The sequence below is a fragment of the Myotis brandtii genome, unplaced genomic scaffold (assembly GCF_000412655.1).
Source record: "Myotis brandtii unplaced genomic scaffold, ASM41265v1 scaffold26, whole genome shotgun sequence".
Taxonomy (NCBI): Eukaryota; Metazoa; Chordata; class Mammalia; order Chiroptera; family Vespertilionidae; genus Myotis; species Myotis brandtii.
The window spans coordinates 2,038,091-2,057,791 of record NW_005359880.1 but is presented as its reverse complement, the minus strand read 5'-3'; the positions used below and the strand labels follow the sequence as shown (position 1 = coordinate 2,057,791).

At 38.6% G+C, this 19,701-nt stretch overlaps 1 protein-coding gene across 1 annotated transcript in view; it reads right to left on the bottom strand.

Annotated features, from left to right (window-relative positions):
• SGIP1 (SH3-domain GRB2-like (endophilin) interacting protein 1) overlaps positions 1–19,701 on the bottom strand; it is a gene marked incomplete at its 3' end in the record, with an annotated part of 214,489 nt that overhangs the window by 79,312 nt on the left and 115,476 nt on the right. Inside the window, exons 5-8 of the mRNA XM_014541067.1 lie at positions 19,356–19,439; positions 13,708–13,764; positions 10,346–10,400; positions 9,222–9,397 (exon numbers count right to left, since the gene is read on the bottom strand). Of these exons, the coding sequence (XP_014396553.1) occupies positions 9,222–9,397; positions 10,346–10,400; positions 13,708–13,764; positions 19,356–19,439 (372 nt within the window). The remainder of the gene's footprint in view (positions 1–9,221; positions 9,398–10,345; positions 10,401–13,707; positions 13,765–19,355; positions 19,440–19,701) is intronic.

Below are 19,701 nucleotides of genomic sequence, written 5' to 3'. Positions count from 1 at the left end.
CCTGGAATAGGCAAGAAGCACCAGAATGTCTGCCGTTCAAAGCTGTCTCCCCCCTCCCCATATTTTTTTATTAAATAACTCCATTATGGATTGCAAATCTCCAGGAACAAGATTAAATTGCTCCTTCATAACTCCATGTCAAATTGATTCCTTGTATCACTGAATTTTACAGGAGATGGGAGGAGGCACTAGCATATATGCTAGGAGAGGTCAACACCTACCCTCACATCATTTCTACCAGTCCTCTTCTCTTTGACTTTGCACAAGACCTCCCTCCCTATTGTTATCTTTCTGCCTCCCACAAGTCTCTTAACTTAAGGACAAGGAAAACAGAGCTGAAAAGGGAAATGATACTTACAGGGTCTGAACTGGGCATTTTGAAACATACATTCATGTCATCTTTACATCCATCCTGAGAAGGTAGATATTTCTGTTCTCATACAGATTTAGAATCTGAGGCTCTAAGTTAAGAAACTTTGGGTAATTAACATACAGATAATAATATACAGACTCAAAAGCCTATGATTTTCCTGTTTTACAATGTGCTTCAAAGAAATATTCTTTTCCTTGGTCCCCTTGTATCCCCAACCTGTCCATAAACCAGAGAGCCTCCCACAGAGCCTCTTAGGCTAGAAAACACAGCATAGTATTAAAGCTCAAAGGGATCTTAAAGGTAAATGAATCATAGATCCTTACTTTGATGATGAGAAAACATACTGTGTTTTTAACTTGGCAGAAAGGAGGCTGTTGCCAGAGTCCTGGCCCTTGAACCTTCAGCAGCCTCTTGATCTTTCTGAGTTAGTTTCTTCTTTAAAATGGGGTGATCCCCATCTCTCTGCCTGCTTAATAGTGTGACTGCTCATTCCATCTTTCTGATCATGATGACAAAATGTAAACCATTATTAAAATGAATCATTGATATAAAAATGCTTGCTGATTGATTGATCAGGGGAACTGAAATATATGAGCCATATAAATATGAGGTGTTATTCCTTAACACTTTAAGGTTCATGGAGTCTTAATATGAAACAAGAACATTTTCATAAACTAGACATCATATATGACACAGAGCAATTAGGCCTGACTGGTTAGCTCAGCTTTGCTGTCGTCACATGGAACAACACATGACATACCATGGAAAGGTGAGTCTTTGGATTGACTGGGAAGAAAGCTTGGGAGGTGGGCTTCCGAGCTGGGATCATGAGCCCTTTAGGTTCCATCAAAGTGACAACCTTCGAAGGGTTGTGAATGCTCAGAAATTGTGTGTAAGATGTTTTAGCTGAGCTAATGAGATGTTTATTTTTCCTCTTGAAAAAGAGCCAATAGCTTTTATCAAATTAGTGTTACATAGTGGTTAAGAGTTCTGAGTTAGAAACTTGACCTTCTGAGTTTAAATCTCTCAGCAGCTTCACTTACTAGCTATGACACCTTGGGTGAGCTAATTAATCCTATGCCTCGATTTTCTTATCTGTAAAATGAGGATAATATATAGTACCTATCTAATAGGGTTGTGGTGAAGATAAATGAGTTACTGTATATGAAGCAACTTTTTTTTTTTTTACATGGCATTTTTTAAAATTTTATTTATTTACTAGAGGCCTGATGCACAAAGATTCGTGCAAGAATGGGCCTTCCTTCCCCTGGCTGCTGGCACCGCCTTCGCTCCGGCAGAGCCGCCTTGCCGCCTTTCTGCCTTGGCTCTGGCCCGGAGCCGCCTTTCTGCCTTCCCACACTGCCCAGAGGCCTGGAGCGGCTGGGGCGGTGTGGAATGCTTGTGTCGTCACCATGGCGATGACACAAGCGTCCTGCCCCGCCCCCGGCCGCTCAGCGTCTGCGTATACAAATTAACCCGCCATCTTTGTTGGGTTAATTTGCATACTCACTCCTGATTGGCTGTGGGGCATCACAAAGGTATGGTCAATTTGCATCTTTCTCTTTTATTAGTGTACATGGACAACTTCTTAAGGTGAGTGAGTGGTGATTCTTGGCTCACCAAATAACAAAAGTAATAAGATGTGGCAGAGATAGGACTCCCTGAAGGTTCTAGGATAAATAGAGGTGTCCACATTGGACAGCCGGGGAGGCATGAGGAAGCCAGGAGACTGAAATGGAAGCCAGAGGTGAAGCTGACCACAGAAAACCACATTTTCAGTCAGGAAATTGAAGTGAAGACAGGCAGGGATTTGGACCACAAGGGGAATTTCAGCTTCTCTGTGTTGTTAGCAACATTATTATTTGTTGTTTTCTGATAAATTTCTAGCAGCATTTAACAAGAAGGTTGGACAAAGTCTATCCAATTTTTGATGTTAGCTCTCAGTGTCTGCTACATGGAAGGTGCTTCTGTAATATTTGGTGAATTGACTTAAAGGAAGGAGGTTGAGAAATGATGTCAATTCTTCATGAAATAAATTTAGTGGTGGGGGGAGGAGACATAATATAGGATCCCACTGTGAATGCTAGCCTTCAATAGAGTCTCCATATTTGTTTAGGGGATTTTGATTTTACTCAAAACAATTTAGGAGTACTTCTGGAATTACCTCCCAAACCATTCCTAGGCATTAGAAAAATGTTCTTTTATTAATTTTCTCAGTTTCATGCTCAGGGTAATTACTAATCTTGGCTCTAAACGACTTTTGGCTATTTGGTTTTCCTGATTTATCACTATTAATGATATTCTTCCAAATGTGCCTTAAGGCTTTGCAGATAATTCTAACAACAATAAAATAATCTCTGAATGTAGTATCTATTATGATATTCATTCAATCTTCACAATAGCCCTATGAAGTAGGTATGACAATTATCTTGATTTATAGATGAAGAAACAGAGGCATCAGTTTTATAAGTTGCCCAAGGCAAACCATTTAAGAGGAAGAGCCTAGTTATTCGAGTAATTGTGACATTATTGAAATAAGTGTCTATTTCCATCTCCTTCTTATTACCTTAAACGGAATTGCATTCAATTATATGTTGAATTCTCATTTTGTTTTTATAAGGGCATATTTCTTATAGTTCAATCTTACACCATTATTTTATTTAGTCCCTTTCAGAAAACACTTTTACTTTTTTAAAAAATATATATATTTTATTGATTTTAGAGAGGAAGGGAGAGGGAGAGAGAGATAGAAACATCAATGATGAGAGAGAATCATTGATTGGCAGCCTCCTGCACGCCCCCTACTGGGGATCGAGCCCACAACCCAGGCATGTGCCCTTGGCTGGAATTGAACCCGGGACCCTTCAGTCCGCAGGCTGAGGCTCTATCCATTGAGCCAAATCAGCTAGGGCAACACTTTTACTTTTTAAGAACAAAGCCATCCTTGATAGGTGTAATGGAGATCTGCTTCTACCCTGAATGTAGGGAGAGTGGTACAAAGAGAAGCAGGCAGCATTACTCATCTGATAGCTCAGTTTCTATTTCCTTCTTTAGGGGGAATGAATGTCCTTTACGTTGCACTCACAGAAAGAATTGGACATCCCAACAACCACCTTGTAGGGCAGGTAGGTGTTTATTATTCCCAGTTTAGACACGAAGATTCTGAGACTCAAATAGGTTTAAGAAACTTTCCTAAGCAGTACTGTTGGCAAGAGGTTGAGTTCAGGTCTATCAGATTCCAACATCTTTCCCACGATATGCCAGTTTTTTCAGCAGATAAATACAAAGTTTCTATTTGTGTTTAAAAAAATATCAATCCCAAATGTCCAGTATGCAAAACAAATAAAACAAAACCAAAAAACCTGGCATAAAAGTAGTTCATCAAGGTCAATCAGATTTGGCTCAGAATTAAAGTCCAAGATGGGCAAGAGAGCCAAACGTCTTTAACTGCATTCAAGCTTTGACATGAGTATTATAATTCAGACAGGAAAACACAGACAGCTTTCAGGACAGGAGATGGGAAATGGGGAAGCAAAGCCATACTCTCAATAAGGGCAAAAGTTAAATAAAATAAAATAAATATATATATATAGACTAGACTAGTGTGATGGTTAATGTTATTTGTGAACTTGACTAACCATGGGGTACTCAGACTAAACATTTCTGTGTGTGTCTGTGAGTGTATTTCCTAATGAGATTAGCATTTGAATTACTACACACCCAATGTAGGTGAGCATTATCCAATCTATTGAGGGCCCGAATAGAACAAAAGGCAGAGAGAAAGGAGGGATTCACCTTTCCTGTCTCACTGTCTGAGATTGGCCATCTCATTTTCTGTCCTCAGAATGGGATTTATACCACCAGTCCCCCGGTTCTCAGGCTTTCGACTCAGACTGAATTACACCACCAGCTTTCCTGGGTCTCTTGTTTGCAGGCAGCATATTGTGGGACTGCTCAGCCTCCATATCTGTGTGAGCCAATTTCTGACAAATCTCTTGATATATGTACACATATATACATATATCCCGTTGGTTTTGTTTCTCTGAAAAACCCTAACCTAACCAGTAATGATGAAATGAACAATTTCAAAGCACCAATTATGCATCAAGTACTGTTACTAGGATATTCTGTATGCTCTGTTCATTCAGTCATTTACTGAGTAACTAACTGAATGCCTAGTGTATGCCATGCAGTGTGCTAAACTAAGCTTGGGGACAAAAAGTCAAGTAAGATTTGACCCTGCCAGAGACTGAAAGTAATCTGCACAAAAATCCCCTAAGGACTGTTATTGTTCTCACTTCAAGGAAGAGGAATAGAGGCTCAGAGCAATTGTGGGGCTTATCTAAGGTTACACAGATAGAACATGGCAGACCTGGGTCTGAATCCGTATGTTATGCTCTTTCTTTACTACACAGCTGCTTTCTATTAACCCCAAATTCTAGAACAAATTATTTTAGCAGATGGCCATAACACACTTTGAAAAGAAGGTGGTAATCTTAGGTGCCAGTGCAAAGAAGTAGTCAAACGGAATGGCAAGCTAAACCCACCACTCTCTCTTCTGGTCTGGCAAAGCTGTAGAAATTCCATGTATCTCAGTTTTGTTCATCACTGGTCTAAACAAAATGGGAATATGTGGCCAGGATGAGGGCACAGTTGGGTGAAACATCATATGGTGAATGAGGGAGGCTGGATTGTGTTATCAATAGATAGCCAAAAAACTAGATGGTAGTGACATGTCAGTGCTCTGTCCTTGGCCTGGTCCCATTCATATATTTGTTCATTCACACACACACACACACACACACACACAGCATTTATTGAATGGTGATGAAATATAAAGGATCTATGCCAGATACAGGGGGTTTGTGGGGGAACACCAAATTGTGCCATGTAGATTTTTCTTCAGAAGGGCTTCGCATACTAGCTGTTGAGAGTGCTACTGTATGACAGCTTTCAACTATTCACACTTCAGGCTCTGCCTCAGCTGCAGAGAGCGACCTGGCCCAAGGTCACACCTCTTCTTAGCCTGCCCATATCAAAGTACTGATTGATGTAATAGTATGAGGGTTATTAATCTCAGCCAAACTCAGGTCTGACCTGAAGGGTCATTCCACCTCTGGAGCTCCTTCGTGTGCTCAGCTCAGCTTAGCTTAGCTTAACTTCTCCCTATGCCCACCGGTGTTGTAAACAAGGTCACTCCTTAATAAACATCCTGCACATTATACTTAAACTTGGAGTTGGAATCAGTCTGTTTCATGGAAAACCCATTGATAAAATAAGGTGCGTTGTACTTTGTTCATCCTCTAAAGAGCAAAACTACAACCAAAGACAAAAGTTACATGGAGACAGCATTTTGGATTTAATAACTTTCTTTCAAAAGTGAAACAGCCTGCTTCAAAAAACACTAAATGCTGTAAGACAGATGGAACACTATTACTCTTGGAAGAGTCTTTATCAACCAAAAACATAGGTATTTTAATTAAATTTGTTTTTGTTCATCCTGCTGCTGGCTATCATATAGTACAGCAGCACTGGTATTTAGATATTAGTGATTAGAAATTTGTAAAAGAAAATTTCCTAGATTCTGGGAATAATCTGAAGGTAAATAGGAAAGTAATTTCCTTTCCTGCCTGAATTTCAAAAGCAATATGAAATTATTTAAGGCATAGTGGCAGAAACTGTCACTGTCTACACCAGTATGCAATATCTAAAAGCTCATTTGTCTGTTAGTCAAAATTTGTCAATTTTAGCTTGTTACATGGCTATCTAGCCAAAGACTACATTTCCCAGACTCCCTTTCAGCTAATGTGGCCATGTGACTAAAATATGTACAATGAGATCTGAGTGGTGGTGATGGGTGCAACTTCTGGTTAAAGCAGCAGTTCTCAACCTGTGGGTCGCGACCCCTTTGGGGGTCGAACGACCCTTTCACGGGGGTTGCCTAAAATCATCGGGAAACACATATATAATTACATATTGTTTCTGTGATTAATCACTATGCTTTAATTATGTTCAATTTGTAACAATGAAATTGGGGGTCACCACAACATGAGGAACTGTATTAAAGGGTCGCGGCATTAGAAAGGTTGAGAACCACTGGGTTAAAGGCTTAAAGGAAACCACTTGACTTTTATTTTCTATTTCCTCCATCCCAAGGTTGGAACATAGAGGTGATTGATGGTGGTAAGGCAGCAGCACCCTAGAAAAGTGGAGCAATAATACAAAAAGTCCTTGAATGATCCCTGGAGTAGGACTTTATTACCTATCTGGACTATTTACCAACTTTGACTTTTATGTGGGAGAGAAATAAATCATATATTTTGTTTAAGTCATTACCATTTTGGTCTCTGTTAAAACAGCTCTACCAATATTATAACTTATACAGAAGCCAAATCAACAACTAAAACCTGGGTGATGTTCAGTCTTTGCCCTAGCAGCATGCTATTTTCCAGGAAATTGCAACATAAGAATAGAAATTAACATCCTTTATCTATGAGTTTAATCTTAAAATTCCTCAAAAGAAATAGAAACCAGAAATCCAACATAAGTCATTGTTATGAATAGCTTACCATTAGGAATTTCTTCTATTTCTAATAGTGTAATGATGGATGCTTTTGTAGCCAAGAACCATAGACTAAAAGAAATATTCTGATGTATCATTAACTGGTATAGGTTCTATTTCTCTTTTTACACCAGAATTAAGTATAGATATATAAATGGTCTGACTGTTTTGGTGGAAACATCTCAAGTTGTACAAATTATTTGCCATTTTTATCATGGTACTAAGTGAATTACAGAAGGTTACCTATCTGTTTTTGGAGATAATGTACTGGATATGTGAAATATAGGTATATATGGATTATCGAGATGTGTATTAGGATTCTAAAGCCAAAAAACTGTTTCAGTTACAATGTCCCTTTATACTTATGTATATCCAGAAACATGCTTATCTTTTCCTAAAGTAGCAATAACAGCTCATTCTCCTATACTAAATATAAAAAGTCACAGATATTTGCAAATCATAGTGGCAGAGCCAGGTTCTCACATTAGAGGGAACAAGCTGGGGGTGCAGGGATGGTGGTGGTAGGGGGACCCAAGGGTCTTTTGATTTGTGGTGTTGCTGCTATGCAGAAACAGTCTACCCCTGTGATTACTTTTTCTCAGTGTCTCCATTTTAAGTTTACACTGCTTTCCCTAACATCTTTTCATCAGAGTCCTAACCACATCCTGCCAATATATCACCTTTAAAATAGGTGTTGGGAGGGCTCAGAGGAAGCAGCCCCTCTTCCTGCTGAATCCTCAGCAGCATTTCTGGTTGGAGGAATAACCAGCAGATGACTGGGAGATACATATTCTTCCTGATAAAGGGCATTTCTTCTTACCGAGATTCCACTAGCTTTCAGCAAATATCTACCATGTGTCTGGCAATTCTAGTAAGTTTTCTTTCATGTAAATTTGTTCATTTAATCCTGTAAACTTATCTTTTGCACTTATCTCAGGAAGCTTCCAAATGCCCAGTAAGTTTATTACAACCCACAGAGAAGAGGATATAAACTGGTTTCAGGCAGTTAAATACATTTTTATAATTAATAAAAAAAGGTTCAGTAAGTGAGAAATGATTTGAAAGATGTCAACTGAAAAGTGAAAATGTGTGCATTTAAAATGCTCCCATTACTAGAAATCACTAGTATTACAGACCAATATGTAAGTGAAAATCTGTATCTTCCATGCAGAAGAGAGAAAAGCTAATATACTTCATGCCTCCTTTTTTTAAGTTAACATATAAGTATATGATTAAAAATGACCTGAAACATCACTTGCTGTGGTTGATTACTATTAGCAATCATTTTAGCTGTCACTAACAGTAGTGAAAAAGGCCATTATAAGCACTAAGCACTGAAGAAGGTGTCATTAGAGACTTTATTCATCCCAGGCAGGCATCTATCAAAGGAGAGATGATGACAACTCCTTTGGAAAAGTTAGTTGAGATATTTCCAGAAGCATGTCAAAAGTGGTTCAACATTTATTAACTTCTTGTTTAGGGGGAATGCTGTAGGGAGATCACATCTCTCTGAAGAAGATGCCAAGAACATATCAGCTGCTAGTTTGAGAGCCTTCAGCTGCTCTTCACAGCTATTTTTAGAAAACAACTGTATCATTTATCAAACACCACAGAGAAAATACTGTAAATGTTGGAACTTAAGAAATTTAATAGATGGGAATTGGAGGAAGTATAAATTGTGGGGAAAAAATACCAATTTGAATAATACAAATAAGACATACCTGTATTTGAGGTGTCTAAAAGGTAAGAGTACTTAAGACAATTTGATAATAAAATATAATAAAGATTATGAGGTTTAAAATAATTTTAGACAATATTAGACTACTATATTTTTGAAGCATAACAATGAGATGTTTTTAAAGAAAATTAATTTTCTTGGTTTTCTTCCCAGGAGTTCCTATGTGCTATGTCATAAAAATAGATAGTAAGATATGTTTTTAAATAAATATCATTATTAGTAAGTATGTAAACTTTATATTGTTTTCAATTGCTGCAGAAGTAAGTCTGGATAATTTTTTTTTCTTCTTTTGAAAATGCTTGCAGGAAAGTAAGTAAAAAGGAAATATGGCCCTATGCATTTTTACTATTTTGAAAAGCATAAGAAATGCAATATAAAATGAGCATAACTTTCAAAAGCCAGAATAAGCTGTTTAAGGGTTCTAGAGTTCATAAAATGGGGACCATAGGCAGCCTTCAGCGTAAGAAGGATCTGCTCTACTTAATGCTCATGGGCAGAACACAGCTCTTTGTCCAACCTCACCCAAGCTTGACATAAAAACCACTCACCACTGGTGATGGGGAAAGTGCAATGTTGCCTATCGATGCCTTCAATTCATCTACAGTTGCAGCGTTCTTAAGAATGTCTTTAGATTGCAGTGGCTTAATCTTGATATTAAATTTCTTGTGTGATTCTTCTTCCTCTTCTGATTCACTTGAAGAATAAAAGTGCTTTCCTTTGGTAGGTAGGACACAGTTAAAGATACATAACTCTTTACTGGGAGGCAGTGATGAGTATAAGACAAGAGTGATTGCACATAGTGGTGGCAAAAGTATCCTTAAGAAGGTAGAAAATCAAAGCAAGACAAACAAATAAAAGAATAAGTCAGGCTCTATCCGGTTTGGCTCAGTGGATAGAGCATCTCCCTGAAAACCAAAGGGTCCCGGGTTTGATCGGTTACAGTCTCCCAAGCATCACTGAGGGCACATGCAGGAGGCAACCAATCGATGTCTCTCTCACATTGATGTTTCTCTCTCTCTCTGTCTCTCTCCCTCCTCCCCACTCTTTCTGAAAATCAATGGAAAAATGTTCTCAGGTGAGGATTAACAAAAATAAAAAAATAAAAAGAGTAAATTAGGAAGGGGTTAGAATTTATTCATCTTTCCCTGGGACAAGATTAAGGATGGTGAATTTCAAGGAGCAATAGTTATAATGTCCTACATTTTTGCTGCAGTAAGCCATTTGGTGTGTCACTCTCAGCACACACACTGCTGAGCCTTCTACGGAGAGAGGAAAATCATTTTAATGGACGATTTGTAATGAGTTTTAAGTGCTTCAGAGTGTGGCCTGTTCTGCCCAGAGATGATCTGTGGGGAGAGCACAGTAACAGGTATTTGCCAGTCATGATAAATGACACTTTCACATCAGGCTTTAGCAGACAACCTAGTATCCACAATGTGCACAATTGTTTTTCAGCACATTTTTCTCTTTCTCTTCTCTCTCTCTTCTATGAATAGAGTGAGGCAAAATGCCTGCTTGTTAGTGATCAGCCTGTTCTCTGTGCTGTTTATTCATCTCTAATATTATGGACAACAAGGCTTGGGAAGCTAGGGTTATTTCAACACCTTTTTAAAACCTGAATTTATAATACTGCTTTATGAGAAAAAATAAAAAATAAAGAAAGAAAGGATATAGCCGGGTTCCTCGGGTCTGATGCTGTAGCCTTCTTCATCCAGCTCGGGTGAGTTCTATAAAATACAAGTGAACATAATGCAATTACTATCCTGACAATAATCAAAGAATTATTCATTTTCCTTCTAGAGCCTTCTACTTAAGGATCTAAACATGTCTCTTATTTTTGAAGGTAAGGATTTTAACTTTTGGAAGTGAATGCTGGGCAGTATATATATATAGATATTTATTCAAGGAAATGTGGGGAGTCTTTCTATTGGGAAAACAAACTAGGAGTCAACAACTGTCAATGAAAGGAAACATTCAGAAAGAATTTACCATGCATTTTCTATAAGCCAAGGACTTTGCTCAGCAACATGAAGGGATATAAAATGGAAATTACTTGTCCTTTGGAAAATTGAAATGTATTTCTCAGGCAAAAAATAAAAACAAAAATACAAAATACAAAACACAAGACATCAATGATAGGAGTGTGAAGGAAGAGGAAATTAGTGAGGTTTGAAAGAATCAGGAATCTGCATGTGCTTTTGGGGATAGAGGGGTGTACAGAAGGGACTCACTGGTGAGGAAGAGTCTGTATTCAGACCTCCAAGGTAGAGGGGTGTACAGAAGGGACTCACTGGTGAGGAAGAGACCTCCAAGGCTGAAACAGATAACCTTATTCAGATGACATGACTGGAAAGGAAGCTGTACAGTGAGAGGCAATGGGAAATAGGACCATGGGTGGCCAACATGCTGGGGGAAGAGTTCATACTTGATATAGTTACTGCAGCTTCTCATTTAGGGGAGGTCATGCCGGAAGCAGCATCTCAAGGTGTTTGGGAAGCACACTTCAGGATAGACTGGGCACAGAAGGAAATGGAGGGAAAAAAAACTAATTCAAAATACTTGCATCATGCCCATAAGATGTGCTGATAATATAGACAAAGTTGGTGGTGGTGGGAAGGGATGAATCAAGGACATTTGGAAGGACAAACTGCTAATCTTATTAACAGATTTATCATAGGAGAAAAAGGAGAGGGAAGGTTCAGGAAAACACTAGGATTTCTACCCTCAAATCCTGGGAGACTGCTGGTACGCCTGGCTGAACTAATTGTAACAGCAGACAACTAATATTTTTGGAAAAAGACAGGAAAGAGAAAAGACAGTTTGCATGATTAGAATTAGTTATTATATTTTACTTCCTATTATAAGGTAAGTACTATGACCTACACTTTATTTCATTGAACCTTCATAACAATCATATGTGGAATTATTCTATTTACCAAGAAGGAAACTAAGAGAAATTAGATGCCATTTCTCAAGGAACTCACACAGCAAATGGCAGAACCACTCCTTGACCCCAGATGTTTGAGACTATAGCCTACACTGTAGAGGGGAAGAAGGTGAAGAAGAGTTCAATAATGACCCTTTTGAAATTGAAGTAATAGGCCTGCAAGTCAGAGAGAACAGAGCTGGAGAGAGATTTTGGAGTCACTGAAACAATGAAAGTGCCATGACCAGGGGGAGAGAAGATGGCCTGAATGCATTCTGTCCTTCTTCATTACTTAGCTTACTTTCTTTTTTTCTTTTTTTAAATAAAAGTATATTAAGATCACTTACCTGCTAAAAATGTATCTGTGGCTTCTCACTGCACTCAGAATAAAAGCCCATGCCCAGCTGGTGTGACTCAGTGGTTGAGCATCGACCCATGCACCAAGAAGTCCCCAGTTCAATTCCCAGTCAGGCACATGCCCAAGTTGCGGGCTCGATCCCCAGTAGGGGACTTGTAGGAGGCAGCTGCTCAATGTTTATGTTTCTCTCTCATCATTGATGTTTCTATCTCTCTCCCTTTCCCTTCCTCTCTAATATCAATATCAATAAAAACTTTTTTTTTTTAATATAAAGTGAAGTGCCTCTGTGTAGCCCACAAGCTCCTGCATGACCTGGCTCGGGATCCTCTCTCTAGCCTCAGGTTTGAGATTCTCTTTTCTGATCCCCCTCAGCCACAAGGCCTTCTTCCCATTCTATGGTAAGTACTATGACCCATTGTTAACTTATGATATGAATGCTGCAAGTTTTTTTCTTTTTCCATTTCAGGGTCCTTATAAATGCCATTCTCTCTGCCTGAAATTATCTTTTTTTTAAAAAAAATATATTTTTATTGATTTCAGAAAGGAAGTGAGAGGGAAATAGAAACATCAATCATGAGAGAGAATCATTGATCGGCTGCCACCTGCATGCCCCACACTGGGGATCGAGCCCAAAACCCGGGCATGTGCTCTGACTAGGAATTGAACATGACCTCCTGGTTCATAGGTCCATGCTCAACCACTGAGCCATGCTGGCCAGATTGCCTGGAATTATCTTTCCTCAAATGTTCATCCAGTTAATCTCAATTTATACTTTAGTGTAGGAGTAGGGACCTTTTTTTCTGCCAAGGGCCATTTGGATATTTATAACATCATTTGAGGGCCATACAAAATTATCAACTTAAAAATTAGCCTGCTATATTTGGTCAAACATTTAATGAATTCACCCCTAATGCCTTGGCAGGGCCAGACTAAATTATTGGGTGGGCCTTAGAGGGCCCCCCAGCTGGATGTTCCCCACCCCTGCTTTAGGGCTTCCCTTTATTAAAGGTCAAATCCTCCGTAAGGCTGTCTCTGCTCTTACCCTCTCCCTGCCAAAAGCAAGATGATAGAATGTATTAAGAATAAAACCCTTCTCATTACTTAGAGAAAGTTGTATCTAATGTATAATTATAATAGCAATTCCTGTGTGGCCTTATTAGTTTTTAGGACTAACAACATTTGAGGAAAATTATGCTTCAATTAAGCACTTGCATGTTGACCAGGGACAGCACTGGAGTTTAGGATTTGTGTGTTAGATGTGAGGGGGTAGTGCTTGATGAGTAATTTGGTATTTTAATTATCATACTTGTTTATTTAGAGTATCACATCCATGCATATTTAAGAATCCTAGAAAATATAACAAGAGTCTTTCTAGGTAAAAAAAATTTTTAAAAATCACCCTTTCTTAATATCTCATATCTTCCCTTACAACACTATTTTGAGCAAATAATTAGTTTATTGAATCCTTGCAATAATCTTGCAAAGTAACTATTGACTTAATTTTTGCTGGACAGCAAATTACTATCCCAAAACCACATACAGATGACTTGTGGAGAGGCTAGGTCTTGAACCCATATCTAACAGCCTTTACTGCTCTTAGCCTGTCTACCATGTTAGTCGTGCCAGGCACTTTCTGACGAGATGGCATGCTTCACTTATTTCTATGTCATATTTTAAATACAAGAATGCCTCAACTCATTTTCAAGTTCTGAAATACTTAGCAAAGAAAAAAACATTTTCTGATACTCACGTATCTTTCCCAATCAATTTCTGCATAAAATCCATTTGGTGCCCCATTGCTTTTCTTCTGTAATAAATGTGAAAATAAATTTAGAAGAGGAACATTTGAATGAAACAAAAAAGGAATAAAGAAACTTAACTCTTATCTTTATTTAACAAGAGCTATCAATACCCAGGACTGGAAGGACAAATCAGAGCAGCCTACTAAGCAGCCACATTAGTGTAACCAAATGGTAAACTGAGTTGCTGTGACACTGCCTAATAGAGCTTCCGTACTTACTGTACAAAAGGCTGTAGAATACTTAAGCATAGAATATTCACTACTAACTGTTCAAATTTTATTCAATTACTAAAGAATTAGAAGCATCTACATTATAATTTAATTCTCTATACCTTCAGGGGATAAAAACAGATATATATATATATTTAAATGGAAACATTTTGACTTCCATGTTGCTCTCATATACAATCAGTTCCAACAATATCCAAAGAGTATTCATCTAAGTCATTAACTAATTTTTTAGCTTTTCTAATACTAACTTATTTTTTTCCTAACCATCCCCTTGATAGACTACAAAGGAAATCAGCTTCAAATTAGTTAATTCAGCTCCTAGGTATTAAAAATGGTGTTGATATTCTTTACAAGTGGCTTTAAAAAACAAATTACTAAAATAGAATAATAGGATTCATCATGGACTTTTCTGTCATCCATGTGTCCTATGCCTCCAGAAACACACATCATTGCAAAATGAATGGAAATCAGCATTATTCTCTCTAGATTATTTGAAAGTTCTATTTTGACTCCTAGCACAACCATGATATATGGCCACAAACACTTGAGCAAGAATGTGGCCTTATCCAAAGAGAAATTACTAGGATTCTCTACTTTTTGTGAGCAGAAGGCAAAAACACAAATCAAGTTGGTGATGGAGGGTTCATTCAACAGCATTCGGGTATGTAGCACATAGAGCAATGGTATGTCACTGGGCACAAGCAGATCTCAGAACAACACAAAATAAACGGTGACATGTGAGGCTTGAAGACAGAACCTCTAATTCTGCAATCACAAATGAAGGCGAGTTGGACCACAATGTGAACAGTTAACACTCAATTTGACAAATAGGCAGGAGAAGTAAGCTTTTCATGTTTACATGTAGGACCACTAGAAAACCAAATTAGAGGTAACCAACATCATTGGTTAATACTTACTGAATGTTGCCTGGGAACTCTAAGAACCCACAATAGCTTAGTAAGGGTGAACACGCATAAGGGATAGATAATATGTTCAAGTCCTCTCTCTTCCTTAGGACTGCCACTGTACTAGAATTTATAAATGCAAGAACTATGCCAATGTTTTCACTGACCAGAACCCAAGAACACAGGCCCTGTGCCCCTCTTCCTTTTTCCTGCTCCTAAAAAATATTATATACTCAGACTACATCATTTTAACTTTTCCACATAATTGCCTTCATTGAATTAGTGCTTTACTGATATTCTTTCTACTTTGAGCAAAGGTTGTTCTAAAAACCTGTCACATCAACTCTGCACCTGTATAAGCTATAAAGCTATTGCTGAAGACACGGTTCATTAAATTATGAGCCAACTAATAATAAAAAAATCTCTTCCATGGGGAATGGGCATTGTTCCTCTTTTCTTTTTATTATGTTTGCTTTCTTTTTTAATTTGTACTTTGCCAATCTGTTTGCATATGCCTTCTTTGCAAAATTCTCCAAATCCTTCTTAGAAAGCACGTATAATAAATTTAATATACAAACTTAACTTTTATAATAATGGAAATAAAATGGTCAAAGTTGATCCAAAAGAACTAAACTCATGAATTTTGTAATCAGTATAATACTACCATTGATAGACCTTTTAGTTATTAAACAATTCTTCAATACATAGGATTGTTATCTAAAAACTGATGAGATTAGTTAAATTACTGAGTTCAAAATTTTCAGTTCTATAGTTTGCCTCTATGATAATTTCATTTCTATTACCAATGCTTTTCTATCACCAATCCCAGTTTCTATGGAAACCAATGGAAGATTGAGATGAGAAGAAAGCAAAACTTATAAAATTTTTTTCTTTTAAAATAGGAACATTTTAATCACAAATACTATACATAAACAAAAAAATCATAACAATACATTCTTTTGGGAAGATATTCAACACACACACACACACAGAGAGAGAGAGAGAGAGAGCGCTTTATTAGAAGAATCTGGCCTCATTCATGCTAGTGAATTCTTACAAATATATTTGGTTTCACAAATGGAAATTATCAAGTTACTGATAAAGATTCTTCTTGTAAACCCCAAGAAAGAAACAATTCTCTTGGTTTAACCACTTAAGCAAGTGCAGCTCATAGTGATAATAAGTGAAGGTAATGGCTCTATTGATTTTCATTTGGAAAACGTTGTAGAAGCAAGGAAGAAGATAAGTGGGGAAATATTTAAAAACTAGGCTTAATAGTACAAGCAACAATGGCTACTCAGCATTATATAAAGAGTCGTTTTTTCCTTCGAGTTGGAGTTATACATTATTTTACTTTTTTCTTTTGTGTGTTTTCCAAACTTCTACACTTTGCATAAGTAACTTTTATTACGTGAGTATATAAATGTTATTTAAAGATAATTGAGGCTCGTATCAATGTTACTCTTATCTTAATAGGCATTTTACTTTGGTCAGGCTTATTATCTGTTCTCAGATAATATGATGGGCTAAATCAATAAATGTGACAACAATTGTGTTTAGTTATACATTTATCAAAGTTCTCAGTTTCCACCAAGAGTGCTCCTGTTTTCCTAGGTCAGCTCATGGCCACATAGAAGTCGTCAGGTGAGAAATGTTAAAGACACAGGTTGTACTGCCTAAATATTATCTTTTTGCCACTGAGATGGACTTGACTCATTTTGCAAATAATCCTGTGGGACAGCACTGTCCAATAGAACTGTCCGTGAAGATGGAAAGGTTCTAGATGTGTGCTGTCCAATATCATAGCCACCAACCATAAGTGGCTCTGGAATACTGGAAATGTGGCAGCGTGATTGAGAAACTGAACTGTAAATAGGCTACCATATTGAACAACACTGCTATAGTTGTTCCCTCACCTAGGCCAAGATCAGCATCCCTGAGTCAACATCCTTTGGTCAAGGGCAGTGTTCCCACAAGCCACAGTCCTGCCAAATTCCTAATGTTACTGAGATAATGCTTTTCCTAAAAAATGATTACTCAGTTTGTATACCATGCTTATATTGGAGCCAAAGATTTCTTATAAATAAATTCTTTTTAAAATCTGAATACCTTTCCTTTGTCTCAGATAAAGGAAACACATTTTTTTTGCCTTGTCACTCTTTTAAAAAAAATATGCTTATATTGATTTTGAGAGAGAGAGAAAGGGAGAAGGAGATAGAGAAACATGGATCAGCTGCCTCCCATATGCATCCCGACCGGGGAACAAGCCCGCAAGCTGTGCATGTGCCCTGACCAGGAAGGGAACTGGCAACCTTTTGGTGCACAGGACCATGCTCGACCAACTGAGCCACACCAGCCAGGGATGCCTGTTCACTCTTTAAAAGTATATTCAGACATCAGCATATAGAATCTACATGGTTGATTTAAACATTGGCTCCACGTTTTCAAAAAATAATTTGGAAATAACTAAAAAAGACTCTTCTTAATTGGAGTAAATAAATGCTACTCTTTTTTTCAAGTTTCAGGTTGGGATTTTACTTACTGTTTCTACAAACCCTTGGAAATTTTAAACTAAAATCTGTTTCCTTACCGAAACTTTTTTTCCTCCTTCACGCGCACACTCTGCTTTGTTATTGTAGGGTGGTTCATGTGGGCTGGGCTGCTGGAATTGATTGTTTTCATGTAGAAAAAGTTGTTAAAGGATCTGTTTGTTCTTTAAGACACATATAAAGAATCACATGGAGTCAGCAAACATACCATAGAAGAAACAATTTCTAGGCCAAATTGTAGGGCCTACCAATCTTGGCAGGGTTCCTTAAACAAAGAGCGGACTTTGGGGCCCATAATGAGGCTCTATTCAGCAGGCCAGTGTAGCTAGGTCAGGAGAAGAGAGAAGAGGAAGAAACACCCCAGGCAGGAGAGACTGTGTGGATGTAGTCCTCATTCAGCCAGCACTTAGTTTACAGGCAGAGAACAGACACCAGGACACACTAAGACTGAACAGAAATGGATGTACTGCTAATCAAAGGATGAAAATTTAGCTCCATTATACTTTACCCTGGACCTAAGCCTTCCTGAGGGTCATCAGTACATATAGCACACACAGTTGACAGCTCCAAATCTGGGCCTTTCCTGTACACCTGCTCGGGATGAGCAGAGACGATGCCCTCAGGCCATGTGTAGGTGGAAATCTGCACTGTTTAGGAAAAAGTTAAAGTGTAGCCTGCATGGTTAGAGTTTGTCTCTGGGTTAGAATGCATTGTAACACACAGCTGCCGGAAATCTCAGACACCAGGACAAACAGTTCTGTAGGGGACAGGTACATTCGGCCACGTGGGGAGCAAGACGAGCCCACCTTCCTACATGGAACCTTGCCACAAAGCCTCTGTATATTAAACTGCAAAAGCATTGTCACCAGAGATGGGCGTCACCGGATTTTGAGGAACTGAAATAAGCTCAAATACATTAAGCCTATTGTGTAGCGCTGCGTTGACAAGCCATTTATAAGCATGCACCATCACCTATAGTTTATATAACTACACCAGTGAAACCATAAATTTCCACTTCAGACACCCAGAGACAATAATTTGGAAGCTAACTCAGCCACGTAAAAGTGGACTAGGTCCACAGATGCAAGGTCTTAATCAATCTGAATCAGAAAATCAGGTTGAGGTCTCTAAGGACCAGATGCAGACAGAAACTTGGACCCCTAGGGCCCTGGTATGATAAGGAGTTTTCAAATTCGGTGACCACAGTTAGTGGGGAAACTTGGGTAACGTTTCCAAATAGTACAACTAGCAGCTTGTACAACCTACGAAGCTGCGCATCCTGTTTCAGAGAACATGTATTTATTTAGAATGTAGCCTTTTTCAAGTGGGTCTGCATTATTTCCTGAGAAATCGAAATTAAATAATTCCCCTTTCCTAATAATCAGGGAGACTTACGGTATTTCCAATGAAGAAACAAAGAGGGCACAGGTACTAATAAATAACTTTATATGACTTAGAATGTGGTGGGACAGGAGCACTCAGGGAACTCCAGTACAAAGCCCTGAGCTGGAGTGGACAAGTCCACAGAATCACGGCCAGGCTCATTAATGCAGCCTGGACTCATAGTTGCCCACACCATGCCAGTGCCGTACCAGGCACCTGGGTGCATAGTCCACCAGAGATTTAAACTGGTGGTCCCTGGAAGAGCAGAGAACACTGAGGTAGCCATGGGGTCTCACAGACAATGAGCTGGTGGGTGGGAGGGACTTCAGAAAAAGGAAAAAGGACAAGACTGAGGGTGGCAGAGGGAAAGAAGCAAGAAACAGCAATCCAGCCTGGAGCAGTAGGGAGAGAAAGCAGAGAACAGCTAACGGAGCCTTGCAGGGGCCAGAACGGAGGGGACAAGAGAACCCAGGGAGGGGACCCAGACAGCAGCAAAGAGAAGACACAGTAGCAGAGAGAGAGAGAGTACCTGCGAGAGAGTTAACGAGAGGGCTCTGAGCCAGAAGCAAGAGGTGAGGAGAAGCTGAGTCTTCTGGGTCTTTTTTTTCCCCTGCTGAATAGAGCCTTGATTATAGTGTTACCCAATGTCTGGTAAATTTCAGTCTATTCTCTTAACATTTCATGGCAAGAACTACATGAATGCAAAAGGCACCCCAAAGCTAAGAACCCTGAGTCAAATGTGGGCGAAAAACTCGTGCTATAGCTGCGATTAACACCCCAATGTAGGTATATTATTATAAAGGGTGATTTTTCAAAAAAAATTTTTTTAACCACCAGGTTTATTTTTGTTCCCACTCCAGCCCAATGAGCCTAAT